This window comes from Mobula birostris, unplaced genomic scaffold (assembly GCF_030028105.1).
Source record: "Mobula birostris isolate sMobBir1 unplaced genomic scaffold, sMobBir1.hap1 scaffold_659, whole genome shotgun sequence".
Classification (NCBI taxonomy): domain Eukaryota; kingdom Metazoa; phylum Chordata; class Chondrichthyes; order Myliobatiformes; family Myliobatidae; genus Mobula; species Mobula birostris.
In genome coordinates this window covers 53,052-66,701 of record NW_027278378.1, presented here as the reverse complement: position 1 = coordinate 66,701, position 13,650 = coordinate 53,052, and the positions used below count along the sequence as shown (strand labels likewise).

Below are 13,650 nucleotides of genomic sequence, written 5' to 3'. Positions count from 1 at the left end.
GTTCAAACCTTTCTCTGTAACTTAGGTGATGAAACCCAGGTAACATTCTAGTAAATCTTCTCTATACCCTCTCAATTTTGTTGACATCTTTCCTATAATTCGGTGACCAGAAACTGTACACAGTACTCCAAGTTTGGCCTCACCAATGCCTTGTACAATTTCAACATTACATCCCAACTCCTATACTCAATGCTCTGATTTATAAAGGCCAGCATACTAAAAGCTTTCTTCACCACCTATCCACATGAGATTCCACCTTCAGGGAACTATGCACCATTATTCCTAGATCCTTCTGTTCTACTGCATTCTTCAATGCGCTACCATTTACCATGTATGTCCTATTTTGATTAGTCCTACCAAAATGGAGCACCTTCACATTTATCAGCATTAAACTTCATCTGCCATCTTTCAGCCCACTCTTCTGACTGGTCTAAATCTCTCTGCAAGCTTTGAAAACCTACTTCATTATCCACAACTCCACCTATCTTAGTATCATCTGCATACTTACTAATCCAATTTACTACCCCATCATCCAGATCATTAATGTATATGAGAAACAACACTGGACCCAGTACAGATCCCTGAGGCACACCACTAATCACCCCGGCCTCCAATCTGACAAACAGTTATCCCACCACTACTCTCTGGCGTCTCCCATCCAGCCACTGCTGAATCCATTTTACTACTTCAATATTAATACCTAACGATTGAACCTTCTTAACCTAACCTTCTGCGTGGAACCTTGTCAAAGGCCTTACTGAAGTCCATATAGACAACACCCACCGCTTTACCCTCGTAAACTTTCCGAGTAACCTCTTCAAAAAATTCAATAAGATTCGTCAAACATGACCTTCCATGCACAAATCCATGTTGACTGTTCCTAATCAGAGACCCTGTCTATCCAGGTAATTATATATACCGTCTCTAAGAATACTTTCCATCAATTTACCCACCACTGATGTCAAACTCACAGGCCGATAATTGCTAGGTTTACTCTTAGAACTCTTTTTAAACAATGGAACAACATGAGCAATACGCCCAATCCTGCACGCACCGTCCCCGTTTCTAATGACATTTGAAATATTTCTGTCAGAGCCCCTGCTATTTTCCACACTAACTTCCCTCAAGGTCCCAGGGAATATCTTGTCAGGACCCGGAGACTTATCCACTTTTGTAATTCCTTAAAAGCACCAGTACTTCCTCTTCTTTAATCATGATAGTTTCCATAACTTCCCTACCTGTTTCCCTTACCACAATTCAATATCCTTCTCCTCAGTGAACACCGAAGAAAAGAAATTCTTCAGAATCAACCCCCATCTCTTTTGGCTCCACACATAGCCATCCACTCTGATACTCTAAGGCATCAATTTCATCCCTCACTATCCTTCTATAACTATAACTGTGGAAACCCTTGGAATTTATTTTCACTCTAGTTGCCAAAGCAACCTCATATCATCTTTTAGCTTCTCTAATTTCTTTCTTAAAATCCTTTTACGTTCTTTATATTCCTCAAGCACCTCATTTACTCCATGCTGCCTACATTTATTGTGGATATCTCTCTTTTTCTGAACCAACTTTCAAATATCCCTTGAAAGCATGGCTCTCTCAAACTTTTAACCTTTCCTTTCAACCTAACAGGAACCTAAAGATTCTGTACCCTCAAATGTTCACCTTTAAATGACCTCCATTTCTTTATTACATCCTTCCCATAAAACAAATTGTCCCAATCTACTCCTTCTAAATCCTTTCACATCTCCTCAAGGTTAGCCTTCTGCATTCAAAATCTCAACCCTGGGTCCAGACCTATCCTTCCTCCATAATTATATTGAAACTAATGGCATTGTGATCACTGGACCCGAAGTGCTCCCAACACAAACCTCCGTCACCTGACCTATCTCATTCCCTAACAGGAGATCCCAACACTGCCCCTTCTCTAGTTGGATACCTCTATGTATTGCTGCAAAAACTATCCTGCACACATTTTACAAACTCCAAACCATCCAGCCCCTTTTACAGTATGGGCTTCCCAGTCTATGTGTGGAAAATTAAAATCTCCCACAATGATTAACCTTGTGCTTACTACAAATATCTGCTGCTCTCCTTACAAATTTGTTCCTCCAACTTTCGCTCCCCATTTGGTGGTCCTGTAATACACCCCCATAAGTGTTACTACACCTTTCCCATTCCTCAATTCCACCCAAATAGCCTCCCCAGACAAGCCCTCTATATCTATCCTGCCAGAGCACCGCTGTAATATTTTCTCTGACAAGCAATGCAATACCTCACCCTCTTGTCCCTCTGATTCTATGACACCTGAAGCAACAAAATCCAGGAATATTTTGTTGCCAATCACACCCCCTCCTGCAACCACGTTTCACTAATAGCTACAACATCATACTTCCAGGTATCAATCCATGCTCTAAGCTCATCCACCTTTCTTATAATGCTCCTTGCATTAAAATAAATGCATTTAAGAAACTCTCACACTCTTACTCTCTGTTTATCTCTAATTGTGCAAACAACTTTACTGATTTCTTTTTCTTCTTTCTCCCCTACATCTGTTCCTATACTCTGGTTCCCCTCCCCCCTCGTATCTAGTTTAAATCCACTGGAGCCTCTCTAGCAAACCTACCTGCAAGAATATTTGTCCCCCTCCAGTTCAGATGTAAACCGTCCCGTCGGAACAGGTCCCACCTTCCCTGGAAAACTGCCCAATTATCTATAATTCTGAAGCCCTTCCTCCTGCACCATGTCTTCAGCCACGTGTTGATCTGTGCTATCTTACTATTTCTAAACCCACCTGCATGTGGCACTGGTAGCTATCCTGAGATTGCTATCCTGGAGGTCCTGTCCTTTAACTTGGCGCCTAACTCCCTAAACTCACCTTTCAGGACCTCCTCACTCTTCCTACCCACGTCATTGGTCCCTACATGGACCACGACATCTGGCTGCTCACCCTCCCTCTTGAGAATACCGAGAACTCGATCCGAGATATCGCGGACCCTGGCACCAGGGGGGCAACAGACCATCCGGGATTCTCGATCTCTTCCACAGAACCTCTTACCTGTCCCCCTAACTATCGAATCCCCTATCACTACTGCTCTCCTCTTTTCCCTCCTTCCCTTCTGAGCTGAGGGTCCCGTCTCGGTGCCAGAGACGTAACCACTGCAACTTGTCCCTGGTAGGTCGTCCCCATCAACAGTATCCAAAACGATGTACTTATTATTGGTGGGAACGGCCACAGGGGTGCTCTGCTCATTCCGTCTATTCCCCTTTCCTCTCCTGACAGTCACCTGTCTCCAGACTCCTAGGGGTGACTCTCTCCCTGTAACTCCTCTCTATTTCTGCCTCTGCCTCCCGAATGATCCGAAGTTCATCCAGCTCCAGTTCCAGTTCCCTAACTCGGTGTGTCAGGAGCTGCAGCTGGATGCACCTTTCACAGGTGTAGTCATCAGGGACAATTGTGCCCACCCTGACTTCCCACATCCTGCAAACGGAGCACTCGACTGCCCTAACTGCTGCCTCCATTACCTACTCCTAAGGTAATCAAATTAATTTAAGGAACTTACCTGGCCTTACCTCACTTGGAGTGAAGCTCCTCCTCAGCCTCTGCTCGCTGAAGCCTCAGGAGCCAAAGTCTTCCTACTCTGTCTCCCTCTACTCCATCGCCCACTCCGTTAATCTTCTCGCTTTTAAATACTCCCGCTGCGTCACGGTCCGACTTACACGCGCTTGCGCAGTCGTGCCCCGTTCAACTGCTGAAGAAATTTCTTGGGTACCTTGCGTGAACAGCCCTCTTCAGTTCATGTTACAGCTTCTCAATTGGGTTAAGGTCTGGACTCTGTCTTGACCATTTCAAAAAAAAAAAAATTTTTTTTGGAGAGCAGTGGTGTCCTCCCGCAAACACTGTTCTTGTTCACTGCTTTTGTTATGGTGGACACGTGAACAGAGGCTTTAGCAAGGCCGAGAGATCTCTGCAGGGTCTTTTGGGTTCTTTCTCAGCTCCGTCAGCGTTGCATGTTGTGTTCCTGGGGTGATCTTTGCAGGATGCCTGCTCTGAGGGAGAGTAGTAACCGTACTGAGTTTCCTCCGTGGAGGTAACAAGCAGGGTGGACGAAGGAGAGGCATTGGATGTCATTTACTTCGATTTTGATAAGGTACCACATATGAGGCTGCTTAACAAGATAAAATCCTGTGGTGTTACAGGAAAGATACTGGCATGGACAGAGGAATGGCTGACAGGCAAGAGGCAGTGAGTGGGAATAACGGGGGGCCTTTTCTGTTTGGCTGGCCAGACTAGTGGTGTTCCTCAGGGGTCAGTATTGGGACCGCTACCTTTCACATTGTTTGTCAATGATTTAGATAATGGAACTGATGGCTTTGTGGCAAAGTTTGCGGAAGATCTGAAGACAGGTGGAGGGGTTGGTAGTGCTGAGGAAGCAATGCGATTGCAGGGGAACTTAGACAAATTGGAAGAACGGGCAAGAAAAGTGGCAAATGGAATGCGGTGTTGGGGAAATGCATTTTGGTAAAGGAAACAATAGTGAAGATCTAAATGGGGAGAAGATTTAAACATCAGAGGTGCAGAGGGACTTAGGAGTCCTGGTGCAAGACTCCCAGAAGGTTAATTCACAAGTCGAGTCTTTGGTAAAGAAAGTAAATGCAATGTTGACATTTATTTCAAGGGAATAGAATATAAAAGCAAAGAGCTAAATCTGAGGCTTAATCAGACACTAATCAGGCCGCACTTGGAGTATTGTCAACAGTTTTGGGCCCCATATCTCAGAAAGGAGAGAGTCCAGAGGAGGTTCATGAGGATGGTTCCAGGAATGAAGTGGTTAACACATAGATGTTTGGCAGCTTTGGGCCTGTACTCACTGGAATTTATCAGAATGCGGAAGGATCTCATTGAAACGTACCAAATGTTGGAAGGACTAGATAGGGTGGATGTAGAGAGGATATTTCCTGTGGTGGGGGTATCCAGAACTAGAGGGCGCAGCCTCAAATTTGAGAGGTGACCGCTTAGAACAGAGGTAAGGAGGAATTATTTTTTAGCCAGAGAGTAGTAAATCTGTGGAATGCTGTGCGGTGGAGGCCAAGTCCGCGGATATATTTAAGGCAGAAGTTGATCATTTCCTGGATATGGCAAGAAGGCAGGTGTATGGAGTTGAGTGGGATCCAGGATCAGCCCTGATGGAACAGTAGAGCAGACTCGATGGGCTGAATGGCCCCAATTCGACTATGTCTTGTGGTCCATTTGTAGACAATTTCTCTTGCTGAGGTCTGATGAACACTCAGGTCATTAGAAATGTTTTCGTAGCCTTTTCCAGCTTCATGCATCTCCACGGTTCTTCTAAAGTCACCTGAAAGCTGTTTTGATCGAGGTGCGGTGCACATGAACAGATCTTTCTTGAGAAGAGCAGGCTCCATCAGTAACCTGACTTTGTCTCTTTTACAGGGCAGGGCACCTCTACAGCCCACCCCTCCAATCTCATCTCATTGACTGGAACACCTGACTCCAAATAGCCTTCAAAGAAGGCACTACCCAAGTGGTTCACATACTGTTTTGAACCTAGACTGTGTACTCAGTCTTGATGAGAAGTACAATTGTTTGTGTGTTATTAGTTCAGGCAGATTGTGTTTGTCTATTATTGTGACTGATCAGACCACATTTTATGAGTAATTAATACAGAAAAACAGGTAATTGCAAAGGGTTCACAAATTTTCAGTTGTAGCTATATACAGTGTAAGTGTGAATAATATAATCACCATCATTATGCGCCGTGTTGTATGACGTGGGCGATCACGGTCTTTCCATGACCATGATTGTTCTTGGCAAATTTTTCTGCAGAAGTGGTTTACCATCGCCATCTTCTGTGGGCAGTGTCTTTACAAGACGACTGACCCCCAGCCATTATCAATACTCTTCAGAGATTGTCTGCCTGGCGTCAGCGGTCGCATCAGCAGGACTTGTGATCTGCACCGGCTGCTCGTACGACCGTCCACCACCTGATCCCATGGTTTCACCTGACCCTGATCGGGGGGCTAAGCAGGTGCTGCACCTTGCCCAAGGGTGACCCGCAGGCTAGCGGAGGGAAGGAGCGCCTCACACCTCCTTTGGTACAGAGACACATCTCCACCCCGCCACCCGCGTGAATGATACGCAGCACTGGAACCGGCTGTTCGGCCCATCTGCACTGTGCTGTTTCCCAGTGAACCGGTCCCAACTGGTATTACCAGCATGTGCTGGGGGCAGCCCCTGCAAGCATCGCCAGCTTCTGGCGCCAACTCAGCTTGCCCCCAATGTACTGACCCCCTATGCCAATAGAGCGCAGGAGTAAGTCTGACACAGAGCCCCCAGGGAGATCTCACACTGTCCCGGAGGAGAATCTATAGCTCCTTTGGGGTAGCAGCAGGGATAGAACTTCGAGGGCTGGTGCCTTTACTCTCCCGTAGCACGCAGAAGGCAGGAGAGTCAGGCTGAGAGGGAACACGGACAAGCCGCGATCTCGAGGAGCCTAATTCAGAATCAGACCCTGAATTAGAATCAAGTTTAACGTCACTGGCATATGTCGTGAAATCTTCCTCAATGCAATGCATAATTTAAAAAATTAACTATTACCGTAAGAAATATCAGGCGTCCGCCAGTCAGGGTCAACCATGGATGTTGCATCCTACCTGTCTAGATACGCAAGCCAGGGCAGTACAATATGGAGAGCGAGCTGTTGCCCCGTGTGGCAGGCTCCCCCTCTCCATGTATCTGATGAACCCAAAGGAACAGCAGAGACCGATACAGTTTGTCACCAGGAGTTGCCAGTCAGCGTTGAACTCAATGTAGGCACTTCCTCAGGGACTCCAGCTCCGGATTTTTCCCTCGGGGTTCACTCCCGAAGCCTTCCCCGTGAGTGGGTGTAGCTGTGAGACAGCGGAGGTTTCCTTCTGGATGAGCTGCCAACCACGGCTGACAAAGCCCCATCTGCCCGGAGCGACTGGTTCTAAGGCGCCAGTGACCCACCTTTGCCCCTTCTCCTGTCAGTAGAAACGGTTCCGCTGGGCTCAGTAGCTAAACCACACGTGAAGGCCGGGAGCTGGACTTGGTTGTCAGAGGCTGTTTGAGACGCACGCCGTTGGGAGCTTATCCCCATTACCACCACCGGCTATGACACCCTTAAGGGACCTCAGTAAGGAATACATATGTAAACATTTTCAATTAAATTAGTGTGCAGATCGAGTGCAAGAAGAAAAAGGTAGTGCAGTGGTTTACATCTGTTCAATATCCGTTCAGAATTCCGGCGGCAGAGGGGAAGAAGCTGTTCCTGAATCATTGAGTGTGTGTCTTCAGGCTCCTGTACCTCCTCCCTGATGGCAGAGGGGAAGAAGCTGTTCCTGAATCGTTGAGTGTGTGTCTTCAGGCTCCTGTACCTCCTCTCTGATGGTAGCGATGAGAAGAGGGCACGTCCTATGCTCTTCTCTCTTACGGTCTTGTGTGGAGAGCTCTTGAGTGCAGAAATGTGTGCGGCTAATATTTTTAACAGTATCTTTCTGTCTTTGTGTGTGTGCAGGATATGGAAGTGGCCAACAGAGGGGCTTCATTCAGTGACGACGCCGGTGGAGGGATTTCTGACTTGTCCGTTGGCTACGACCGGCCGCCGGCCACCGCCATCAATCACGACGTGAGCCTTCACGACGCCACCTTGCCCTCGTGCGGCCAGGACTTCCAGCCCTTCTTCAACCCCAACCTGGAGAACCCTTCCACGGGCGACGGCCCGGCCCCCGGCCTGCGGCGGCTGGCCTCCACCAACTCCACCAGCTTCGACGCTGCCTTCGGCTGCACCAACTTCACCGGGCTGCTGTTCCCGCAGGCCGTCAACGGCACCGGCAACGAGACGGGCCCCTCGGCGATGCCCGACTCGCTGTCCAGCCTGCTGGACGAGGCCATGCTGGATGAGATCAGCCTCATGGACCTGGCCATGGAGGAAGGCTTCGGCCCGATGGCCTCTCAGATCGAAGAAGAGCTCGACTCCGACTCCGGCCTCTCCCTCGACTCGAGCCAGAGCCCGGCGTCCCCCAGCAGCTCGGAGTCGTCCTCGTCTTCCTCCTCCTCCTCCAGCTCCGCCTCCTCCCTGTCCTTCTCCGAGGAAGGGGCGGTGGGGTACAGCACCGACTCGGAGGCGGCAGACTCGGAAGAGGGGGAAGGCGCGGTGGGCGGCTACCGGCCCGAGTTCAGCAAGTTCTGTCGGATGAGCTACCAGAATCCGAGCTTCTTCCACTCCCTGCCGCACCTGGACCCGGTCAACCACAACCACACTTACAACCTGCCCCCCAGAGCCTCCGTCTCCGGGCACCGGCCGCACCCCAGCCCGGGGAAGAAAGCGGCCCTGAAGGAGGGTCACCCGAGCCGCATCGACCTGCACCTGGGCCGCGACGAGCGCCGGGCCCGCGTGCTGAAGATCCCCTTCTCCAACGACAAGATCATCAACCTGCCGGTGGACGAGTTCAACGAGCTGCTCTCCAAGTACCAGCTGACGGAGGCGCAGCTCACCCTGATCCGTGACATCCGCCGCCGCGGCAAGAACAAGCTGGCGGCCCAGAACTGCCGGAAGCGGAAGCTGGACACCATCCTGAACCTGGACCAGGATGTGGAGCAGCTGAAGAGGCAGCGGGCCCGGCTGCTGAAGGAGAACGGGGAGTTCGCCCGGTCGCTGCGGCAGGTCAAGCAGAAGCTGCAGGAGCTGTACCACGAGGTCTTCGCCCGCCTCCGCGACGAGGAGGGCCGGCCCTACTCCCCCAGCCAGTACTCCCTGCAGTACGGCAGCGACGGGAGCGTGCTGGTCATGCCCAGGGCTCTGACCGCTCAGCCGGGGAAGCCGGACAAAAAGAACAGCAAGAAGAAGTGAGGCGGGCAGCCGTCTCTGCTCGGACTGAACCTGGTGGTGGGGTCGGGGGGCGGGGGAGAGAGATTGAGCTGGGGAGGGAGACAAAAGCTCGCTGAAAGGCAGTATTGCTTGCTTTTAAAAACACACACACACACTCACACTCACACTCACACTCACACTCACACACACACACACACACACACACACACACACACACACACACACACACACACACACACACACACACACACACACTCACACTCACACTCTCACACTCACACTCACACTCACACACACACACACACACACACACACACTCACACTCACACTCACACTCAAGCGCACACGCGCGCGCGCACACACACACACACACACACACACACACACACACACACACACACAGCAATTTGCACCTTTTTTGTTTTGAAAAAAAAACCCTAGCAACTGCAGGACAGTTAAAGATGGTTAAAAAATAGTCCCCAGAAGGGTTGGTGATAGAGCTTTATATATGTGTTGAATTGATGGTTTGCGTTTGCCCACGGCTAAGAGTGTCCGCATAGCCTAACCTGTCCCTAGATTGAGCAGTGTGTGTGTGTGTGGGCGTGTGGTGGTTTGGGGAGGTGAGAGATTGTGGTTACAGCTTACCGGGGGGGGGGGGGGGCGCAGATTTCCTTGTTATTTGGTAATATTGAAGTCGTGCAGGACAGGAAGAGCTCCCTGCTCTGCAGGGAACACAAATACAAGCCACCTGCACCGTACACAGCCCCTACCTGACTAGTTCCCCCTCGTAGACAAGTAACATTTATCCTTTATCACAGCCAGGCCGCCGAACGGAACGGACGCGCGGGGAAAGGGGTGGGGTGGATCGCGTCGGAATTCCGGGCCCCCCTCCCCCCGTGGAAGGCGCCGGTTTTCTGCCGGGCGCTCCACTTTCCCCTCCCTCGGTACCAAAGGTGACCCGGTTAGTAGGTTGGTCGGCCACCGTGAGCTGTCCCTGCGATCAGGTTAGGGTCGGTCGTTGCTGGGCGCGGGTAAATGGCTGCGCCCGGGGTCAGGGTTCCTGGCGGAGGTCGGCAAGGTACGGGCTGTACCACAGGCCTGACTGTGCGGTCCCCTCTGAGCCCGGTCCAGCCGGAGAACACTGGTGACCTTCGGCTGGTCGGAGGGCGAATGATTCCAGTGCATCTGACCCCTGTGTTGGATTTCCCTTGTCTGGGTGAGCGGTGCGGTGCCTGGTGGGGAAGGGGACTTCCGACTGAATTGCCCGGTTCTATTTACTTAGCTCAGCGGTCGGCTCCTGTGATTCGGTTTTACTTTCCATTGTGCGTGCGCCCGGTCGCGCGTCAGTGCGAGAGTCTGACCAGCCGATCGCCTAGCACGAGAGCACGTGGACGTGGTCAAGAGGTTCGGCTGTAGTTCGGGCCGGACGATCAGAGACAGGGTGATCGAAGTGGCTCCGACCGCGGAACGATTGATGGTGCCAGATGGGGTGGCCCGAGTATCCCAGACGCTGCTGGGATTTTGGAGTTTGTCGAGACTACAGTTTGTGGAGAATAGGGCAGAATATGAGGGCACCCAGCGAGCGGCCTTTCTGTGGGAGAAGTGGCCTTGTTGATGAGAGAGGTCGGAGGAGAATGGCCAGGCTCTGGGTTTAAGCTGACAGGAAGGCGACAGTGACTCAGGTCACCACGTGCTACAAGGGGGTGTGTGTAGAAGCATCTCTAACCTTGAAGTGGGGAGGGGGTGTGGATGATGGGGGCTGCAGCAGCAGAAGACCATTTTCCACTACTGTAGCTGATAAAGTGGCCGCGGAGCGTACGATGTCTTTAGCTGTAAAATCCTCCTTTTGTCTGGCTCTCTCCACCTCCCCTCGTCACGAGCAGGAAGCGCTGTCGCCCGTTTTGCCTCGCTGGGGTGGGGGGGGGGTTGGTGCGGCTGGGGCTGTGTCAGCATCTGAGCAGGAGTGGGATTCCCCGCTTAGCGGGAGAATCGGCCGCGCAGAAAGGCCACTCGGCCCATCACGTGGCGGTCGAGGAAGAGCTCTCCCGGCCCGGCCTTGCCTTGCCTTTCACGCACCGTTTAAGGCACGGTTGACCCGCCCAGCAGTTCAACTCTCCGTCAACTCCAGACCTCCCCTTGGCCCCCATTCCAACGGGGGACTGCCCCAGCCGACCCACCCGACCCACCCTTCCTTCGTCACTACAGTTTTCCAGTGCTGTCAGATTCCCTCCTAGATCTCCCCTGTGGCCGTGACCCCCTCTCCCCCTGTCTATTGCACCCTCCAGGTGGCCTTTACCCCATCTCACCCAACTGAAGTTATAGTCATAGAACACTACAGGCCCTTCAGCCCATCAGCTTGTCTAGCCCCGTTGCCCTCCATACCCCTCCCACCTGTATAATTCAACCCGCAGCCGCTTCTTCCGCTGGCGGCTCATTCCAGACTCGCCACCGCATCCCCCCTCCCCGAGTGAAGAGGTTCACCTTTCACCCTTAACCCATGACCTCAAGTTCTAGTCTCCACCAACCTCAGTGGGCAAACCCCCCCCCTTGCATTTTTACGGCATCCGCCGTTCGCCACGCGAGCCGCGTCATGTGACGTGGGCTAGCACGGCCTTCCCGCGGCCGTGATTGGCCTTGGCAGATTGTTCTATGGAAGTGGTTTGCCATCGCCGCCTTCTGGGCAGCGTCTTCACGGGGCAGGTGACCCCCACCCCCCCACCCCGCCCGGCCATTATCAATACCCTTCAGAGATTGCCTGCCTGGCGTCGGTGGTCGCGTCAGCAGGACTTGTGATCTGCACCGGCTGCTCGTACGACCGTCCACCACCTCGGTGGGGATGGGGGGAGGGGGTGGTGCCCAACGGTGTGCAGGCTAGCAGAGGGAAGGATCGCCTCACATCTCCTTGGGTAGAGATGAATCTCTACCCTGCCACTCAACACTAGCTATACGCCACCCCCCCCCATAATTTTGTATCCCTCTATCAAATCCCCCTCAATCTCCTAAACTCAAATCGTTGCACTCCGTTGATGAGGGATGAGTGTGTTGTGGGATAACTGGAAAAACTTTGAGATTGCCCTCCCCGAAGTTGGGGCGGGTCAAAAGTTTCGAGCAAGGGTTCCCAGCCTAGGGTACCTGGACCCTCCCCTACCCCCCCAGCTTCATGGGTATTGGTCCAGGGCATTAAAAACAAGTTGGGGGACCCCCTGACTTAGAGGCTTTGATAAAGAGTCGGAGTATGAAAATGTTTCCACTGACGACAGATTATTTGTCACATTGCCGTAGATGGCCGCTGGGATTTGGCCCCCCTCCCACAAAATTCCGGGTGCTGTCAGATGCACGGCGGTGTGTCTCTTGTCAAAGAACTGGTGTTCCTGTTTTAAAAAAGGTTATACGTGGGGTGGTGTGATGGAGGGCTCGTCCCGTAGGAGGAAGCTGATGCTCCTCGCCTCCCACCTCCGCTCTGCTAGCTAGCTGGACCGGGGGTGTCCTTGTGCGCAACTCTCCCGTTTGCTTCCAGATTCCGGCCTCCAGGGGCGTGGGAGGTGCTGGTCTCGGACCCTGGCTTGTATGTTGTAGGCTGGAGGTGACCGTGTGGGTGTGTGCAGGAGGACACAACTGGGCTCCCCGTCCCACCTGAGATTTCAAACTGGGCTTTGCAGGCCTCTCTCCTGGGACATGGTGTGCCAAGAGTTCAAAGTTGGGCAAGGATGGCTAGCCACTGTATGATTGATTAATTGTGTTAAACAGATTTGACAAAGAGAAACTATTGAATGGCAATGAACATCTGATTTTTTTAATATATGACGAACCATTAATCGACTGGATGATGAAGTGAGTCGATGCCCAATGGAAGGGGTATGCTATGGGAAAGAAAAAGACAAACAGCATCTTCCACATCGCAGGAAAAAGAGCTGCCGTTTTTCGTGAGTGGTGTGTGGAGATACTGGACTGAAATTAGGCCCCGGGCGTGGCGATTAACTGCGAAATGCACCCCCCCACCCCACCGTTTTAGTCTGGGGATGAGTTGGCGCCGGATGCCGTGTGCGTACGGGGGTGTGATGGCAAGTCTCTCTATACTCCCTCAGCAAAGACACTACCCCCCCCCCCCCCGCATTCAGTGACCTCCCTGACTGAGGGTCGGGCATGAGATGACCGATGTCACACCGGCGGAGACAAAACCCACAAGCTTCAGGCTGGCTGTTGCCCACCTTGGCACTGCCATCCATTGCCGACCGCAAAGCAATTGTATATCGTCTTGCTGGCCTCGGCGACGGCCCCCTGCCGCACGGCACGTCTGCGATGGAAGCCGCCGCTAATAGACGCTCCGACAGATGCCCAGATTTAGTCGTCCTCTCTCTCTCCTGCCTCCCAACTTGCCAAAACTACTGACAAGGAGCAAGAAAGGAGGCGAGAGGAGGAAAGACGCACCTCGTGATTGCCCCGTTTTCCTGACGGTAGAGGAATCTCTCGGAAATGATGCCCGGCGTGGGGAGCGAGAGTGCTACCAGGCTCTCCCTTTTTCGTGTGCAGGTTTATTTTTCTCTCTCTCTCTCTCTTTTGAAAGATGCCTGACTCTTCCCTTTGTATGTTTACAGTAAATAGATTTGGAGTTTATAACTTGTCGTCGACGTGGAGACATCTTCTTTGTGTGAACTTTTACCCGTGCAGTCAAACTCTCTCTTTGTGCGAGTCAGGCCCGTACCCCCGAGCTGGGAGTGGGACTGAAGCGTAAAATGTGTGTGTGTGTGTGTGTGTGTCCCCAGTCTCCCCCCAG

General features: G+C 51.9%; 1 protein-coding gene across 1 annotated transcript in view; it reads left to right on the top strand.

The window, feature by feature from the left end:
• The window catches only part of LOC140193639 (endoplasmic reticulum membrane sensor NFE2L1-like), a 118,248-nt gene extending 109,122 nt beyond the window's left edge, over positions 1-9,126 (top strand). The window contains 1 exon segment of the mRNA XM_072250800.1: positions 7,563-9,126. Coding sequence (XP_072106901.1) covers positions 7,563-8,897 — 1,335 coding nt within the window. The 3' untranslated portion in view covers positions 8,898-9,126.
• Positions 9,127-13,650: the final 4,524 nt, after the last annotated feature.